The sequence below is a fragment of the Phodopus roborovskii genome, unplaced genomic scaffold, assembly GCF_943737965.1.
Source record: "Phodopus roborovskii unplaced genomic scaffold, PHOROB, whole genome shotgun sequence".
Classification (NCBI taxonomy): domain Eukaryota; kingdom Metazoa; phylum Chordata; class Mammalia; order Rodentia; family Cricetidae; genus Phodopus; species Phodopus roborovskii.
In genome coordinates this window covers 2258246-2278930 of record NW_026126602.1, presented here as the reverse complement: position 1 = coordinate 2278930, position 20685 = coordinate 2258246, and the positions used below count along the sequence as shown (strand labels likewise).

The following is a 20685-nucleotide window of genomic DNA, read 5'->3' as shown; positions in this document are numbered from 1 at the left end:
ACCTGTCTGAAAAATAATGAAACTATAAGTTTGATTGTGTTTTTAAAATATAATGGGGAAAAATAACTTTTACATTTCCTTTACTTTTGTGCCTGTGCAGCCTTGAGGTCAGAGGACAATTTTTGGGTACAGTTTTCTTTCACCATGTGGATCCTGTGGTGGTGGTGGTAGACAAACAAAAGTCATGAGGCTTAGAGACAGTACCCTAACTCAATGAGCTATCTTGCTGACCCACCACCCTTCTTTTGTTCTGTAACTCATTATGCAGCCTAGGATGATGCTCTTCCTGCCTTAGCCTCCCAAGTGCTGGAATAACTAACAGGTATGAACCATCATGTCCAGGAAAAAAACCAACCCCCCCCCCAGGACTCCCTGTACAAAACCATCTTTTTCCTTTGAAAGTCTACATTTCTGCACATTGAGAAATAAAAACATTTGCAGAATACCCGAGCGCCTTTATCTGTATTTGTAAAGTCCCTAGGTTTTATCATATTTCCACCATACCCGAAGCTGTGCAAGCTGCTGCCACACATGCATACACATTTGTTTTTTCATTTTCTAAGTCACCCGAGAGTAAGCAATGATAATGCCTCTAGCCAAGACAATAATTCCATCTGTAGTTTGTATACCAGTTCTGTCAACTCATCCAATACTTTTCAAGGATTGTCCCACTCGCTACAGGGCAAGTTGTTATATTTCTTACTCTCCTTTAAGGTGGAGAATTTTTACTATGTTAAGACTCTGATAGGCCTTTAAAACTGTTAATTAACCCTCCTAAGCTTTTTATCATCACCACCATTGCCATCACCACCACTATTTTCAGCATACCCCTTGCTGGACTGGAGATAAAGCTCCGTGGCAGAAAGAATTGCTTCAGTGAACAAGACCCTGGGTTCAATGCCTAGCTGTAATAAACAAGACACATTCATCACTTAAAAAGCAATGGGTTTGTTCTTCTGTCATAATTAGATTGTGCTCTTGACTACAATAGGATACAACTGTTTCAGCCCTTATACCTGAAGGCACACAATATTTACTTGTTCCTCATAACTGATAATTAAAATTTTATTATATTTTGTTACATCACATGTGCATCAGTGTTGAGTGTGTTTGAGAATGAGCACGTTTGTGTGCACGCACCCCCTCCCCCCAGCACACAGTGTACACACAGAGGTCAGAGGACAATTCTCTCTTTTCCTAACTTGGACTCAGGTAATGAACTCAGCATGGTGGCAGAGCCCCTTCTTGGGCTCATCTAGTAATTTTGATTTATCAAGTCAAAATATTGCCCAATGACTCCCCTATAATTTGTATTTATTTCTTCCTTGTGTAATAATCAGGGCGGGAGGGGGGGAAGCTTAAAACTACTCAAATATCCTACTCCTAAATCCTTAAGTTCAATAGACACTGGTGATGTGTACGGTGTCATCTTGACCATGGGAACTCCTTCCATGTGTCACAAACTCTGGCATTTGGCTGGAAGCCTGAGATACTCACCATGCTTAATTCATCACCACCCAGAGTTTATGATCCCTCCTTCCCAATGGTTTATTATTTATTACTGCACTTAGATGTTCCAGGGTCATCTTGTCTTTCCTTTGCTTAAAGCCTGGGATCAGACACTTTCCTAATGACATAGGTACTTGGTATGCTTATTGCTATGGAATAATATTGCTTTTGATCCCTAAGAGTAGGAGAAATTGAGCAATACCAAGTGAAATAGTTTGAAGCCCTACAGAATGGAGCTGAAGACAGTAATGGTCTTAATGTTTCTTCTTGCAGAACTCTTACTAGAATAAAGAGAAAATTATGTCTTTATTCTGAGCCAAGTCAACATAAAAACAGGAGTTTCCTAAGCTATTGTTTGATGAAATGTTAATAAATACTATTCAACCTAACATCACAAGGCTATCACAGCCCATACTACACAGCAGTAATATGCACTATCATTTTGGGGGCAGAGAGAGGCAGACATTCCCAAACACATTTGATCATGGCCTATTCATTTCACCCTAAAAACACCAAAGAAATAGTCAAGACACTCTCACCCTCACCCTTGATTTCAATCGGCACTAGAGCCTGGGTGGTACAGACACTGAGGTACTGGCACAGAAACAGACCTGTGTATCAGTGCAGCAGAACTGAGCATACAGAAACAGACCCACACTCCTACAAACACATGATTTTAAAACAAAGATTCAGGAAATAGTGCCAAAAATTGACAAATGGGACCTCATAAAAACAACTACTACAACCATCCCTCATATACAGCAAAGGAATAGATAACTGAGCAAAGAGACAGTATAGAGAACAGAAGAAGATCTTCGCAAGCTCAACATCTGACAGGATTAATATCTAGAATATACAAACAACTCCAGAAACTAACCAACAGGGAATCAAACCACACAATGAATAAATGGGTGAATAGAATGACTAATTTTCAAAAGTGAAGATCAAATAGTGACTAACCATATGAAAAAATGCTCAACATTAGTAGCTATGAAAGCAATGAAAATAAAACCTACATCAAGATTGGGTCTCACTCGGGTCAGAAGAGCTAATACCAGGATGACAAACAACTGCAAGTGTTGGAGAAAAAGTAAAGGATGCCAATTTAGACATCCAAGGGCAGAGGAATGGATAAAGAAAACGTGGCCTGCCACAATGGGACCTTTCAGCCACAGAGAACAACAAAGTTAGGTCCTTTGTGATACAATGGATGTGGCTGGAGATGATTATATTGAGCAAATGCAATCAGTTCAAAAGCCAAATGTTTCATGTTTTCTATCATTTGTGGTCTTAGGCTTCATAGGTTATATAATGAAATCATGTATTTACAAATGACATGACAGCAAACGAAAGACTTTCTAAGGAACAAAGGGGACTAAGAAGGGTAAGAAAAAGGAAATAGGGGATGGTGGTGGAATATGATTAAAACACATTACATGAAAATGGCCTCACATAATCCTATAAAACAAAAACAGAAATTCCAAAGAAAAATTAAGTGTAGCTTTTTTTTTCCTTTTCTTTTTGGTCTTTTGAAATAGGATTTCTTTGTGAAGCCTTGGCTGTACTAGAACTAGTTCTGTAGGCCAGGCTGGCCTCAAACTCAGAGGTCCACCCACCTGCCTCTGCCTCCCAAGTGCTGGGATTAAAGGTATGCATCACCACCACCCAACTAAATTAGTGTAACTTTAGGAGCTCCCCCCCTAAAATTATTTTATATATTTCATGCCTGTGTGGTGGATGTGAGTGTGGGCACAAACATGCCAAATATAGTGCATGTATATTGGTGGTGGGACGGAAGAGAGGCAGAGGGCTAGTTTTTGAAAGCTGGTCCTCTCTTCCACTGAGTCATCCCAGTGATCCTACCCAGGTTGTCAGGCGTGCATGGAAAGCAAGGCCAAGCACTGTTACCCAGTGAGCCATCTTGCCCTAGTTTAGGAGGGAACTAAAATGCATTCTGACACACACACACACAAAGTTCCTAAAGAATTATATACACATTATATATAAATGTGACTGGTTCACACACACATATATTTGAGAGAGTTCCTAAGAATTCAAAGGAATGTACTCTCTTACGTTTTCTATCACATCATGCACCCCAATCCCATTCATCTCCCTGTCCTTGCAACCCCCTGGAAAGAAAACAAAACAACAACAACAAAATAATAATGACAAAAAAGAAATTGGCTGTGGAGGCTTCAGTATACATAGCATGTGTTAGTATACCCTTTGGTTCCAACAGCTTTACTTGCAAACGTTCACTGTAATGAATGATTGGACTGGTTCGAGGGGCAGGGCTGGCTCACTGGCTTACCAGTGCTGGTAAGGGGTGGGGACTAGTTCTCCTGCTCTCATGGCCAGTTCTTTTATGCTGCCCAGGGGAGGGAGGAGTGGACCAATGCGTTCTTCACAAACCAGAATCAAGAGTTCATTTTCCATTTGAAGGAAATTATACTATATGGTTGTCAACCTGACTACATCTGGAATTAACTAAAACCCAAGTGTGAGGGATTCTTTCTCTCTCTCTCTCTCTCTCTCTCTCTCTCTCTCTCTCTCTCTCTCTCTCTCTCTCTCTCTCTCCTTTCATGCTGGGATTTCTCTGTGTAACAGCTCTGACTATCTTAGAACTTGCTTTGTAAACCAGGCTAGCCTTGAACTCACAGATATCCGACTGCCTCTGCCTGCTGAGTGCTGGGACTAAAGGTGTGCACCATCATGCTCAGCTGAGGGATATTTCTTTTTCTTTTTTTCCTTTTTTGGTTTTTCCAAATAGGTCTCCTATTTGGAACCTGGCTGTCCTAGAACTTGCTTTGTAGTCCAGGCTGGTCTCAAACTCACTGAGATCCACCTACCTATGCCTCTCCAGTACTGGGATTAACAGTGTGTGCTACCACCACCTGGTGAGGGATATTGCTTAATAAAATCATCTGGGGTGGGAAGATGCAATTTTAATCTAGATCTTTGAGTGAGAAGATCCATCTTTAATCTGGACCACACCTTTTGCTGGTAGCCTATATAAAGAACACAGAAGAAGGGAGCTCTCTCTCTCTCTCTCTCTCTCTCTGCTGCTTGCTCTCAACCTTGCACCAAAGTCTATTCCTTTACTGGCATTAGAGCCTACATTTTCTGGATTCCAGCATATACTGAAGACCAGCTGAGACACCCAGCCAGCCTCATGGACTGAACAACTACTGGATTCTTAGACTTTCCATCAGTAAACAGCCATTACTGGACTACAAGTTGTATGTTACGTATGTATGTATGTATGTATGTATGTATATTTGTATATATATAACATATATTCAACTCTATCAGTTCTGCTCCTCTAAAAAACCCCAACTAATATACTATATAACGAACTTTTCTTCACTTATCATAATATCCTTAAAACCATTAATAATTCCCATTTCCCCCCTCCTGAGGCAGTAAGGTTTCTTTATATAACATCTCTGGAAGTCTTGGAACTTGATTTGTAGACCAGGCTGGCCTCAAACTCAGAGATCTGCCTGCCTATGCATCCCAAGTGCTGGTGGGATTAAAGGCGTGCACCACCATCACCCAACTCCATTAATAATTCTTTAAGAATTAATAGCAATGTTATTCAATTTCTTCCACAAAACACAAAAAGAGGGAACATTCTCCAACATGTTTTTATCACATTAGTACTAATAACACCTAAAAGAGGTAAGACACATGATTACAAGATGTTACTAATACCGCTCATGAACACAGATGCCACAGTCCTCAATAAACTCTTAGAGAAAATATCTCACCTAAAATGTACTGAAAGACACAATATGCCACAGTCAAGTGAGCTATAAATTAAGGGTAGAAGGCCAGGTCAGCATTTGAAAATCATGTAGTATAATATACCACATTAGCAGACTGTGCTGGTTAGCTTTTTACTCATGTAATACATGAGTTATCTAGAAAGAAGAACCTCAAATGAGAAAAATACCTTTGTCATATTGGCCAGCAAGCAACTTTACAGAGGATATTCTTGATCAATGATTGATGTGGGAGGGCCCAGGACACTGTGGGTGGTACTGCCCTGAGCAGGTAGTACTGAATGCTATGAGAAAGCAGGCTGCTGCTGGCACAATCCCTATGGTTTGTTCGGCCTATTTTCTATTACTCAGGACTTAGTCCCAAATGTTAAGGGTTATACTTAGCTGTAATAATCAAGATAGTAGTGTTATACTGAGATAAACACAAAGATCAATGGGAGAGAATTAAGAATCCAAAAATAGACCCAGTAGGGCAAGGTGGTACATGCCTAAAATCCCAGCCCCCCATGAGACCAAAGTAGGAGAATACTAAGTTTGAGTCCCTGTGAGATACAAAGTGATACCCTGCCACAAGCAAACTAGCACCCACATAATATGCTCAATTAATTTTTGACCATGGAGCAAAAAGTAACTCAATGGGAGAAAGCTTTTGTGATAATGGCACCAGAGTGATGGGTATACAAAGGAAAAACAATTATTGTTTTATTTCACCTTCATGCTTTCTATAAAAATGAATTAAAAAATGGATCAGATATATATATAAATCTGATAGATTTCCAGCACAGAAGAATGCTCTAAAAGCCAGGTGTGGCAATTCAACGCTACAAAATAAGGCCCCCTCTCAGAGCAGTCATGTCAAGGGAATTATTAATAACTTGGATCTCACCCAAATGGACTTCTGTTGTGGGAAGTAAAGAGACATATGACAAAGTGGGGGAAATATTTGAATCATGTATCTAATATGTTCTTAAGTCTAGGGTATGTTTTTATTACCTCTCAGAAGTCAAGAGTTAACCAACCCATAGAAAATGGGTAAAATGTGTGACCGGTCCCTGAAAATGGCACAAATATATGGCAAAAATAAAGCCACATGTTGAGGCTTCTCTTCAGGAAGTGCAAAGTAAATGTAAAGATAATATTATATATAGTCTTAAAACACCTATAATGCAAAACTATTGACCTCAAATGCTTGAGAGAGCATAAAACTAGAAACTAGATTCCACACATGATTCTGACACTAGTCAACATGAATACTGAATCGAGATAGATTTAAAAAAAAAAAAATACAACACCACAGTCAACAAGAATACTGACTAGATTAAAAAACAAAAAAAACAACAACAACAACAAAAAAAAAACCAAACATTACACAATAACATTTGTTCTAATCTTAATCTAGAAGCAACCCCAATGTCCTCCAATGGGCTAATGAACAAAGTATGCGGTACATACATATCATGGGTTACTATTCAGCAAAAATAATGAATGGTTGACTTTTGATTCACTTGTTTCTTCAGATGTTGGCTTACTGCCCTTTACTTTTCAAGAGGGCTTTCTAAGGAACCATCTAAAGACTTTTGTTAGCACAGTATAAACCTGACTTATTCTTTAGTGATTTTGCAAGAACCATTGACAAACTAGCTTTAACTAATTGTTACTTTACTACTTACTTTCTGGCTTACTTTACCTTTCCAATTATTTGTTTTTAAGTTGCCAATCACTTGAGGCTAGGCAAGTGAAGTTATATTAACAATGCAAGACATATCATCTTAAACCCGTAAGCTCTCAATTCATTACTACCAAATGTGGGTCATTTGAGCAATCATTTCTAGTTCACCATCAAGTGGAATAACTTTCAAATCAGAACTTTGACACTTAAAATACTAGTATGTTGTCCTACTAGTGTAGCACAAGGTCAGAGGTTGGCAAACTACACCCCATGAAACAACTCTGGCATGCTATATGTTATTATTAACGAAATACCGCTGCCTTTATACTACAAAACACCAAGGATAGTATTTGTGACAGAGAATGAAAATCTTCCCAGGAAAAACTGATTCCTGAATTACATCAAGTTCTTTGAGGCTAGTAACATTACTAATTCTTCCTAATAAAATGAAAACTGATTTTATTCTGAGGAATATTAAAATCCTACTTGTCTGAAACAGCCTATGATGAAATTATATAAAGACATCATGCCATCTTTTTATAAGACAGATATCTCAAACACTGTATTTCTTTTTCTTTCTTTTTTTTTTTGGAGACAGTATCCATGATGGCTTCAAACTCAAAATGTAGCTGAGGATGACTTAAACTCCTGTTCCTCCTACCTCCACCTCCCACATATTAGAATAACAAGTGTGAACCATTGTGACCAGTTTATTAAACGCAGGGCTTTGTGGCATGCTAAGTACTCCATCAGATGAGATACATCCCCAGACTTTTACACACCATGTTAAAAGTGAAAAATAGGCCCTACTTACTTAGGCTATGGAAACTTGACTTAGGTCAAGGAAACAGATTTTGCCAAGTCAAATAAAGAGATAAATACAGAAGGAAAACCAACCATTAAAAGAACACTCACGCTGTATGTGAATGAGCTGCTTTGGCATCTTGAACTCCCCAGGGTATATGGACTCATAGTAAGCGATGTTGCTTTCTGCCTCAGGAACTGGAATAACCATATTATCCCGCTTCTCGCCGTACACCTGTTGTGCAGAGATAGCCCGCTGAAGATGGTGTTCCTAGAAACAGGGAAAACAAAGTGTAAGCTCTAAATCCTAGTCATCAGAATGTATGGCCTTACAGAAGAAGGTTTCTGCTCACTTGCTTTCAAGGAATTCTGGTAGACCTAACAACACAGCTAGCATTAAGATTTTTTTTTTTTTTTTTTTTTTTTTAAACATAGGGGCTTATTATGTAGACCAGGCTAGCCTCAAACTCACAAAGATCCATCTGACTCTGGCTTTGAGTGCATGACAAAGTCGTGCATAGCATATAAGAATATTTTAAGTAGAGACACTATTTCCTCAAAATGTAGTATTTGCCAAAGATCTGACTAACAGCATAAAAGGTTACACCTGAAGACAAGAGTTATTGTTGTTCACACTTGGGATAATACAAAGATATCAACTAGGAAGACGATCAGCATAAAAATGTCAGTGAAGTTTTGTTTACAGGGAGGAATCAAGAAAAATGGAAGAAGTTAGAATGAGTAAGGAGACAGTATAAGTATAAGCCCACCCCACAGTAGCCAGGTTACACAGGGTTAGCATTAAAATGTCTACGTGTTACCCACTATTCTTCAAAAGGAAAGAGAACCCACGAATAGTGATTTTTCGCTGTAACTTTAGAATTTTCCTTCATGCACCGAGTAACAATCTCCAATGCAACTAACCAACTATGCTTTACCAGTAAGCCATTCTGGGCTAGTGGATACAATTTTAACACAGAATTGACATTTGGGGTTCGAGAATGCAGTGGTAATTATATTTTGGCTTTTATTCTAGATGTTTACCATAGTTAAAGCAATAGTTGAGGCATATGAAGTGAAGGCAGGTACAACTTTAGTAAGAATCCTGAGTCTCTTGTGACCTACATACAACAAACTACAATGTCTACACAAATGGGACCATGTTGGTTGAGGCACTTTACACAGGCACAAGAGTGACAAGCACAGGCAGCCAGTCATCCTAAATGCACCATGCCAACGAATTAAAAATACAGCACACTGTGGAGCTAAGAGCACAACCAGCAGTGTGCTTCGTCCAGGAGATAGATGACTGGTCCTCACACACAGCTAAGCCCACCCAGCTGCCCTAAATCATATGCCACAAGTATCAGGTTTCCAAGAGAGGAATGATTCAAGGAAAGTCAGTCAATCTTTTGAAAAGTGTCACATTCATAAAACCAGGATAAGGCTACATCTATCTTGAAAGCTGAAGACAACAGATAAGAGCAGTCCCAGTCATGAAGAAAATGCTCTCAGCTCTGAGAAAACATCATGTGTGTATAACTGAAGTGGATGAGGGAACCTAGAGGGTTCAGCCCATTGTACTGTGAATGGAATCTAAACCTCAGGTTAGAAGTGGCCCATATGGCTTTGCATAATGCTCAGCCCTATCTGTTTAATGGCATGTTCAAAGGTAAAAGCTGGCAGGACTGTAATGGTAACTACAGCCCCAGATGTTGCCTATGCCTGCAATTTGTGGGTTCTTCAGTCTGACAATGTTCTATCTATTGATTTCACAGGTGTTAGGCTCAGAGACGGCCATCTCTGGCAGCAGAACCACCTTTCACTATAAATGTTACTTTTCCAGTCTGAAAGGTAAAACCAAAAGCCTGCCTGCTCACCTAGGGTGGAGCAACATCAGAGCTCCAGGCTGAAGACTTCACCACTGATTTGGAGTACTCAGACTAACCTAGAAGGGCGGAGGAGGAGCCTGGACTAGCTCTACAAATACCTTTAGCTACTGACTTAAGCCCGAGTCCAATTCTTTCACCTTGATCTTTAAACAAATAACTTCCTGAAGCTTGGTGGTGGTGGTGAACACCTTTGACCCCAGCACTTGGGAGACAGAAGCAGACAGATCTCTGAGTTTAAGGTCAGCCTGGTCTATAGAGTGAGTTCTAGGACAGAGAAACCCTGTCTTGAAACAACAACAAAAATTCAAAACAGAACACTTAATGAATCCATTGCTTATTTACTACTCTGTGAAGTTCAGCATCATGACCTGACAGATGCCACCAACAGTTTACACTCAAGGTCTTGCTACTAAGCCCCGAGCTGGGGCTCCAGAGACCACAGGCATACTTGCATGCTATTTCTTCATTTAAACTCAGTCCCACATATAGAGAGAGCTCCAGACACAGCTGAGGACAGAGATTTCCACCCTGAACAACTAGAGCAGAAGCTCCTGTCAGAACTGCTTGGCTGGCAGGAAAGACAGGGTGAGCCTGAATGTGTACATTCAAATCTTCAAGTGATGAATAAAGAGACACCATTGCAGTGTCTTCTGGACTACAGGACTGCACCACTGCCGTCTGTTGCTGGAACTACTTCAGAGACTCAGGATGGAAAACACAGCTCAACTTACTATATAGGAAGACAGCAGACTATGTATAAGAAATGTTTTATGATTCAAATATCCTATAAATTTAAAAGGCTCTTTCATAGGGATCAACTAGTAGGATCCGTTCACAGAAAGGAATTAGTATCTTCCTCCCAATGAACACATACTCTTGTCTCAAGTAATACTTTTTCTTCTGAATTTCTGAAGTCTCCTCTGGACACACAATAAGAATAGGACTAGAAGCACGTGTCCTGAACTCAGACTGTTTGAATTAGAGCCAACTCCAACATCTAACAGTTGTGATTCCTGGCAAGTCTTCCAGTTATTCAGTGAGGGGGGAGGGGGAGAGAACCCAGAGTGCCTTTACAAAGATGGCTACAATTTAAATAAGGCTGAAAGGTATGGTGTGACAGGTATGCAAACTTTGATTTAGTTACTGCTCAGAAAAGCTCTTACTAGTTAAGAGAACACCAGCTGCTATTGTCCTCATCTAGCCCTACAAATGCCTAATTTAAGCATAAACACACACACACACACACACACACACACACACACACACGAAAAGCATTCCAGCTGTATGAAAAGCTCACTAAGAATGTATATATATTCTCCCAAATACTTTTCTATACATATAAATAAACCTGTAATATATTATAGTGACATACAGGGAGCCTTGTTGCACAACAGTCTTACTTCACGTTATGCATCATTTGATATATCTTGACGAGCTTTCCACATTGAGACTTTACTCTCTTCAGCAGATACTCTAGGCTTTACTGTACAAGTCAAGTGCAGATTGACAGTGGAGGACAACCTAAATGCGTAACTTTCTCCTCAAATGGTATAAAAACAAATAATCACTGTTGTACTATGTACAAGGTATTTTTCGGACATGGAAAAGCATCTACAGACAATTACAATGTGTTTAAACAGACTCCCAACATCTATTCCAACATCCGACATCCCCTGGAGTAGTATACCCTGCCCATTTTTATATTTATTTTTTAGACAAGTCCTCACTATGAAGCCCAAGGTGACCTGGAGCTCACTATGCAACCCAGGATGACCTCAAACTCAATGGTACTATTCCTGCCCCAGCCTTTTAAGTACTGGGTTCCAAGCAGATGCCTGGTTTAGTATCTCTAAAGAGCTGCTTCCATTAACGTTAAAGGAATGTGTCTCATGTAATAACCAGACAAACTTTTGCTATTCTTTTGTCTTCTATAAGTCAAACTCACAGGCCACTTTATAGTTTGTCATATTTGATCTCAGGAAAGTTGCAAACACTGTGGTGTATGAGCAAATGCTTTGTTTATAATTCTGTTTTATGTTTGTGCTAAAACTTTCTGTTACTACTGGTTCCTGGGAGTCAGCAGAAACTAAATGTGAATGATGAGGAGTAGAATTGAATTGATGTTGAGCCCAGAGACAGGGTGCTCTGGTGAGTCCCAGATGGGAAGGTAGACACAGGATACATTTCTGCTCTCAGATACATTTCTCCTGGACATCAGCAGGGACAGAGAGGATGAAGGAGGGAGGCAGGGCAGGCACTTCATCCTCATTTTGCATACTTGTTCCCAGCTCAGAACCTTTCAGCCATAGTTTATCTTCTGGATTCTCCTGCAAATCTATCCTGCACCCTGAGGACACTTTTGAAATGCTGACTGTAGTCTTTAGTCCCAGTGTTTCTGTAGTGAGATTGGGAATGGATACAGGAGTCCCCAGGAGCCTGAGGGACAGTTAGCTTGCAACATAGCTGCAAATTGGGAGATCCTGTTTCAGGTAAGATGCAAGGTGAGGAAAGATTGACAACCAAGATTGTTCCCTGACTTACATACTCTGCTGTGTCATTAGATTGACAACTGCTACGGGATTTTAAGAGCTGGTTGAGAGTACTTACTGCCAAAGAGCATATGGCTCTAAAGAGGCCACATCCTTAATTTCTGAAAAGTCAGAAAAACACCTCTAAGGGGAGTGGGGGGAAGGAATCAATCCCAGAGTTCTCTTTGCTCCCAGGAGCTGAACCTGTCCGAAAGGCAGGCTTTTGTCAACGTGTCACAAGCATCTGCCATTGCTCACATGGCGCTTTCACCATGGAAAAACACAGTCAAGCTTACTTCTCTACCTCACATACAGGTACACAAAACCGGCACCTGGTGTGTGCTCCAGCAGAAGCACGCTTTACACTTAGAACAGCAGGCTGTCATTATGTTTACACATCAATCCCCATCATTGTGAGCTCTGTTCAGGTTAGAGGTGCCTGTCTAAGTTACCTTTTTAACTTTTTTTTCAAATGATGTATTTTCTCATGGTGTTTGGGGATTACATTTTTTTTTTTTTTTAACCTTATGGACTGTCAGTCCAGAATTTCTTTGCAAAATACTAAAATTTTAGTTTAATAATCTGGCTTATGTAGTATTTTATAAATTATCATCGAGGAAAGCTGAGAAAGAACAGTCTCAATGAAGCACGACCAAACATGCTTTTCTCAGCTCTATAACAGAATGGGATAAATGCCACAAACCACTAAATTTCCATTTTAGCAAGCAATGACCTCACAGCAGCAGTAACAATCAGGGCCGCAATTAGACTAGCCTAACTAACAGTTTGTTCTAAGTAGCAATAATACATAAAATTCCTTCTGGGTGAATAAGTGACAGCTAATTTTGTTAAAAATCTACTGAAGGGTAATAATCCAGCTATAGTCACACACACCAGTCTTTGCTGTTGGTCAAACTTCCAACAATGCTTCCTTTCACATCTCCTTCAAACTTGGTACATGAGTCCCCTAAACAGATTACTGCTTATCAAGGCTCCCCCACTATATTCTCATTAGAATGGCTAAAACTGAAAAGGCCAACATCAAAAGATGATGACGATTTGGAAGGACAGCATTTATACCCTGTCACTAAGAAGTCACAGTAGTTTATAAAATCTAATGTTCACAGCAGACATAGCTTGACAAATCCACTTCCAAGTGTTCATTCAAGAGAAAATGGATACAAGCTCACAGAAGACCTCAATAAGAATGCTCAAATCATCTTACTAACAGCAGCCTCAAACTGACATCCAGTGTCCACAGGCGAAAATGCTGCAGTAACAGCTCAGGGGTAAAGCATGTGTACAGCATAGGGAATCTGTCTCCCCATGTTCCAAGTAGGATAAACTATGCATAGTTAAAAAGTGAAATATTAGTAACAAAAAGGAACTAGTTACTTTTATATACACTATCACAAATAAGTTTCAAAATCAGCTTAACCCAGAAGAGCACACATAGGGGTTCACCTACATGTAGTTCTTAAACATCCAAAATTAACCTATGGTTGGTATGTCTTTAATCCCAGTACTCGGAGGCAGAGGCAGAGGCAGGCAGATCTTTGTGAGTTCTAAGCCAGCCTGGTCTACAGAGTGAATTCCAGGACAGCTAGAGCTGTTATAGAGAAATCCTGTCTCAAAAAACAAAACAAAACAAAGTTAACCTATGGTAGAAAGTATTCTAGCCACAGCTCCCTTGGAGGGCAGGAGTCTGAAAGAGGATGATGGTGATGTTCTGCATTTTGATGTGGGGTTAGGTGATGTTAATATATAAATGCTAAAATACAACTAAGACCCACTATTTGTAAATCCCTCTGTGTGCCAGTTTTACCTCAAATGAAAAAAAGTAAAAAAAGAAACAACTGAACTCTAGTTGATACTATGCATGCTCAAACACAAACACGAACTGACATTTAAAATTAAAATGTATTTTAAACATTAGGTGGGCGAGCTGTGCGGGAAGCCCTTTCCTAGCTGGCATTTGCAAATAAGGTCGAGAGATACATAGATGAGAAACAAACAAAACAAAATGTTAACTTGCTGGCTAGTGAATTACCATGAATGGGCAATCATTAGGAAAGTTGTCAACTTTCCCTGTGCTTGAAAATTTTCATAAAATCTTACTTTTAAAAAAGCTGGGGATGTAGCCTAAACACTTGCCTAGCACACATGAAGCCCTGGGGTTGACTCTCTAGCACTACAATACAAAACCCCCATATGTATTATCCAGGCTATGGCTGCATTTGCTGTCAGGAGGTGCATTTTTCTGCTATTTTGCTCCAAGCGGAGAATCAGACCTAACACATTACAAATACTCAATAACTCCCCCCACTCCTGTTTTTTTAGATAAATTGTACGAGAAATGACGCTAGTTTCAAACAGACTTTATAAAAAATTAAAAAAAAGCAAATAAAAATTAAATATATTTTGCTTTGACATTTCAAATGTTCAAGGGAATAGTTAAAACTTGTTGAAGGACAATGTGGCATGAAACACAACTTAATATTTATAATTTTTCAAAAGAAATAAACAAAAAAGGTAAAATTATTTCCCACTATACCCAAACTTAAAGTGTAATTCTGAAATTCTATTTCCAGGATTTAAAAGTATAAAGGAAGTTTTGTTATTTCAAATTATGAATTATTTGCCGATTCATTACTGAAGTTGAGCACTGGGCATGTCTGGGTGGCCTGAGAGGCTACAGCTCCTAACTCAATGGAGAAGGCATTCTCATTCTACCAGAAGTTTGACAACAATGGGCAGCTCAGTAAGAGCACCTCCTAGCAGCCACCTCACCTCTTGCCAATATCATGTAATATTTGGCCAGCAAATCCCCACAGTACAAATGATCTTTGTTTCTGAGACTTGCAGAAACTGAAAAGAATAAAGTCTTCAGGCCAGAAGATACATTTACTCTCCTGTGGCAGGAACAGGCCTATCAGCCTGGGAATGCCCATGCTCACCTACCTGAGCCCCTTTGACAGAGGGGCAGAAAACCCACTGCTTGCCACTGGGCTACCTGCTATCAGTCTTTCTTTCCAAAGCATCTTGTCTTTAAACTTAACCAGCTGAGGGTTTCTTTACAAAATAACCAGGGCTTAAGTTACTAACATGTTCAAAAGCAAAGTAAGTTTAATTTTGATGCTTGCCTTAAGTCCTTCTTTGTAGCCTCAATGGACTGTTTGTGTTGCACTTTTCAACCGCCTGCAAGGCTCGTGATACTCAACAAGTAACAGGGCAAGAGTAAAATTGTAGTTCCTTACTTTTAGGAGAGTCATAATCTAAGTAGAAAACAGCCCAAAGCTCCCTTCTCTCCCTTTCTGGTTAGAAACTTCAAGGTAATAGTGTCTACACCCTGCATCAGCAGCTCCTCTCCACCTGCCTCTGGTTTCTTCTAACCCAGTCAAAGAAAACACAAAGATAATTCTTTGTAAAGCCAGTGTAGGCATCACCTTGACGGAAAGCAAACACGTCCCAAGGACATGAACAGCTGCATTAAGGCATCACGGCCACTTCCTGTGCACACTCAGCTTTCCGCTGCTCCCTACTATTTCTGTGGTGGTGGTAGGTCTACACACTATTTTCCACTCAGATTTAACAAGAGCTCCAGATCAACGTCTTGCTATGCATACTTTTCCTCCCCTGCTGGTCTGTCCCGATTTTATCCAGCTGTCCCACCTCACTCACCCAGGCCTGAAGTCAACCCCCCCTCTCCCCGTGTGTCTTTCTTTCCTTCCCCATCTCCAAATCAGGCCCAACTTTTAAAGATTTCTTGTTTATTTTTTTTAGAAGCTATTCAGTATTTCCCACCTCAAAGCTACAGCTCATCAGCCAGCAGAGCATACTGTTCCACCTTCTTTTCTGGAGCTACTGTCAGTGGTCTTGCTGAAGAACTTTTTTTTTTTTTTTTTTTAAAGCTTTCTATTTATTCTTTGTGTCCCATTCATTTACCTGCCCCTTTGTATTCACCCTACATCCTTGCAACGCTCCTCCACCCCCCAAAATAAAATAAAGTCAATTCTATCATGGAAGCTGCAGTATGATACAGTGAGTCAGTCACACAGCAAACCCCTTTGTCCATATATCTTTACTTCCAAGTGTTCATTGCAAACAGTCAATGGTCTGGACTGGTTGAGGCCCCTGGTTTCTGCTACACTGTCAATGCTGGGCTCTCTCTGGGACTCTTCTTGGTTATCCTGTTGTTGCCCTGTGATGGGGAGATCCTACAGCTTTGGGTCTGCATGATTGGTCACTTCACATGCTCCAGCAGATCACAGATGGGGTGGATGTTGGGGTGGGCCAACTCATACCCCTGGTTCTGGGCCTGGGTAGTTGCAGGTTTGGTAAGAAGCTCAACTCTTAATCTGAAGAACTCTGTCTTTCCTGATCTCTGTCTTCCTGCTTCAAGCTGCTAGTGATGTGTATCTTACTACTTCTTCCGATCCAACACCCCACCACTTCCCACCCAGAGGCAGCATCTTACAGAACTTTCTAGTAATACCAGAAGACAGTAGTTCCCTGTCTTTAACCCACTTATACCCCTCTTCATTTTACATGACTGTACTGGGATGCCAACATTTCCTGTGAGGTCTCCCACCATTTTTACTTAGTACAGTTATTACAGTAACAGAGAAAACATAGAGAAGTGTCCACCTCCTTAGAAAGCATCAGGCGAAGGATGGCTGACATCAGAAGTTTAAGGTCAGCCTGGGTAATACAGAGAGAACCCTTTTGAAAAGTAGTCTACCATCATATTCAACCAAAACCTTGATGAAGTAGAATACTGAGCAAGGCAGATCAGGAGAAAACTTCCTGATCATGACTTAATTGATGTCCCCAAACTACCTGCATCACACATGTGAGAAAGGGGTAGGACAAAGCAGGCAAGAAGCACAGGCAGGTGAGGGCCACAGGCCTGTGATGTCAACACTTAGGAAGTGGAACAGAAGACCTGGAGTTTAAGGAAAGCCCTGGCCACACTAGAGCCTGCATCGGATTCACCTCCCCCAACCCCAAACCCTAATGGACTGAAATACTTAAAAGCAAAGGGCCATGATGTAATAAATGGTTTGTGAAGATAAAGGGGAGGGAGAGAGGGTAGAAAACAAGAAAGCAAATGGAACATAGCTGACATGGTAGATAACAAGGTAGCAGAATGATGGATACAGTGCTGAACAGAGGAAGTCCGGGTTGACAGGATTAGTCACTTAGTCATTGAATACACATGTTGTACTGACCCACTTAGGAAAAGTGATTTTTAAAAAGTGGTCTTGGAGGGGGTGGTTCTAAAACGGGAACACTGTCTTTGAAAAGTAGTTCTAGTGGTGTCATCTAGCCAGAGGACGCCTGTGCATCAATCTCAGCAACAGGCAGAGAAAAGGATGTAGAGTCCTCACAGGTGCCATGTTCTGCCCAAACAGACCATGCCTGTCCTGAAAGCACTTCAAATGTCTTCCTTATTCATGTCAGAGTCATGCACTGGGAAGTTTGATGAGGCCCAACTCACAATGTTTAATACGCTTTAAAATCAGGTTATAATGTTAGGTGTGACATGCTAAAATCATTCTCTTCTACAATGGAATTACCTATTTTGGGAAACTTGTGGTTCCTTCCACTGCTGAATTTAAATGAGCTATTTTCCACTTTACATTTTTATTTTTATAGTATTACATTACGATACTGTAATGCTGAACCATGTTTTATGGGAAAAGATTAGAGGTTACCAAACCTCTGGGGGAGGGGTGGGGTCAAATCCAGCCTGTCGGTGGGTGTCTGTGCACAGACAGTATTGGAGCACAGCCTCAACCCTGCTGGGTCACTAGAGACTGCCTGAGAATGACTTTGTCCCACAGCAGAGCTGAGGAGTTCTGGAAGACTGGAATGGAAGGCCTGCAAAGCCAAGCATCTACTACCAATTCTTTACAAACCAGTTCCAGACCTCTGACCTCTGTCTAAATTCTGATATGAGGTGATCTGGAATAGTGAGACTCCCAGTGGCAGTTACTAGAGCTCCTAAAACATGGTAAAAATGACCGACAAGCAAGACATAGCTTATCAAGTAGAAGCGTAAGACTATACAATGCATACTTCATCTCTATATCTAGGTCTGTTACTAGGTATACCCACTTTACAGGAAAGTGAAGATCAGTAAGATCACATCACTTGCACACAGTGGGAGAAGATGGATTTGGGTTTTGGTCTGAATCAACAACCCCAGTTTCTCAAGGGTGCCTAATTCCTCCAAGTTTTTTTTTTTTTTTTTTTTTTTCTTCCCAGCTATGGCTAAGTTCAGGTTGGTTGCTAATATTAAGAGTAGCCACAAAAATTTTAAGCAGCTGAAAATATATAAACAATGGATACAAGGACCATGAGGAGCTAGAGTCAACTTAGGGAAGCAACGGATTTCCTAACTTCATTTACTTGACTGGGAAGCCGACAACATAGACTTATGCTTCCTGATAACGCATCACTCTATCATTCAATTCTGGATGCACTGAACACAGTGAAGGGAAACTATGACTTCAATAAGCATTATTTTATCTTGCTGAGTCTAAAGCCAGAATATTAATATTTACTAGTCCATCCAACACACAAACATTGGCACGACAATAATACGTGGGTATAACATAGTTTCTTTTGTGTGCTGGAGGTGGGGGGGATGCTGGATATCATCACTGAGTGGCTTCCTTTATAGATGTCCTCCACCCCACATGGGGCAGAGTCTCTCACTGAAACCAGGACTCACAGACTGAGCTAGACTGGCTGCCTATATAAGCTTTGGAATCTGTCTCTGCTCCCCAGTGCTGAAAGCCTACATGTATGTGCCATCAAGCCCAACTTTTACATGGTTGCTGGGGATCAGGTCCTCATGCTTGCATAGCAAGCACTTTCTCCTCTGAGCCACCTTGCAAGCCTATAGTTTGTTATTTATAGAATGTCCTCAGGATTAGAAATTCCCTTATAGGAAGAGAATCAGCTTTCAAATAAAAGGAAATTGAGAAAACTCACTTGGTTTTAGGATTAAGTATTAGTACAAAATCAATTTTACTGTTTAAAAGAAACAAATTATTCATCATTTGGAGAGAAGACTTGTGTGATGAGCAAACTTGGCTAAAACAAAATGTCAAGCTTGATTAAATTTGACCTATAAAAAATAGGTTTTATCATTTGTTTTCCAGTTGGCTAATGTTACAAACAGCATTCAGCTAGTGTTCCATTCACCTTATTACACATTTTTTTGGAAATCACCTGAAAATCAAACTTTCAGGATATTCGTGAATGCTGACACCTGGGCAATTAAGGAAACGGGGGCAGTGTAACATGGCCTGGATGGAAAAAAGTGACAATTCTGTGTAGCTATTATTTTTACCAAACAAAAACTAATTGTGGGAGCTGGAGAGATGGCACAGCAGTTATATGAGCACTGGCTGCTCTTCCAAAGGACCCAAGTTTAATTCCCAGCAGCCATATGATAGCTCACAACTGCCTATAATGCAAGTTCCAAGGGATCTGACACCTTCACACCAATGCACATAACATAAACAATGATAACAACAACAACAACAAAAGCTAGGCAGTGGTGATGCATGCCTTGAATCGCAGCAGTCGGGAGGCGGAGACAGGCAGATCTCTGTGAGTTTGAGGCCAGCCTACTCTACTGAGCGAGTTCTTGGACAGGCTCCAAAGCTACAGAGAAACCGTGTCTCGAAAACAAAAAACAAAAAAACGACAACAACAACAACAAAAACCAACCAACCAACCAAACAAACAAAAAACCCAAACCCAAAGCAAACTCCCAAAACCTCTAATTATACCCAGTCCCTTGGCTTCAGCAAAAGCATAACCTCTGAGTCCCCTCTCATATGTGTAAACAGTAGTATTTTCCCATGGCAGTTAGAAAAGGCCTGATGGTCTTAAATAGCCTCTTTTCTTTATTTGCTAATTAAATGCAGAAGAAAATAAATATCTAATAATAATAAGCTTAACATGTTGTTTTTGTTTTTAGTGGCATATGAAAATAACTTCTGACTCCAGTAGAACGTTTTCACAGTCAAGGAGAAAGGAATGTAAAAGGCAACATCAGAAATGTGGGCTGGGCCAGGCAGTGGTGGCATACATGCCTTTAGTTCCAGCACTCAGGAGGCAGAGGCAGGTGGATCTTTGTGAGTTCAAGGCCAGCTTGGTCTACAGAGCTAGTTCCAGGACAGCTTCCAAAGCAATACAGAGAAACCCTGTCTCAAAAAAATAAAACAAAACCCAAAAACAAACAGAGAGAGAGAGAGAGAGAGAGAGAGGGTGGGGTGAAATTCCAGTTTGTCATTTACTGATTTTGTGTTGCACTCTTTAAACCTCAGTTTCTTGTGTGTATGTGTCACACATGAAGTCTTCCCCTATAGCTTTCTGACTTATGTTTTGAGAAAGGGTGTCTAGCTGAACTTGGCTTGCCAATGGACTAGGCCAATAACTAGGCTAGCCAGTCAGTGAGCTCCCAGCATCTGTCC

General features: G+C 40.5%; 1 protein-coding gene across 3 annotated transcripts in view; it reads right to left on the bottom strand.

Moving 5' to 3' along the window:
* The window catches only part of Epc1 (enhancer of polycomb homolog 1), a 90135-nt gene that overhangs the window by 22672 nt on the left and 46778 nt on the right, over positions 1–20685 (bottom strand). For all 3 annotated transcript variants that reach the window (XM_051205610.1, XM_051205609.1, XM_051205608.1), the window contains exon 2: positions 7882–8041. In XM_051205610.1, the coding sequence (XP_051061567.1) occupies positions 7882–8041 (160 nt within the window). The remainder of the gene's footprint in view (positions 1–7881; positions 8042–20685) is intronic.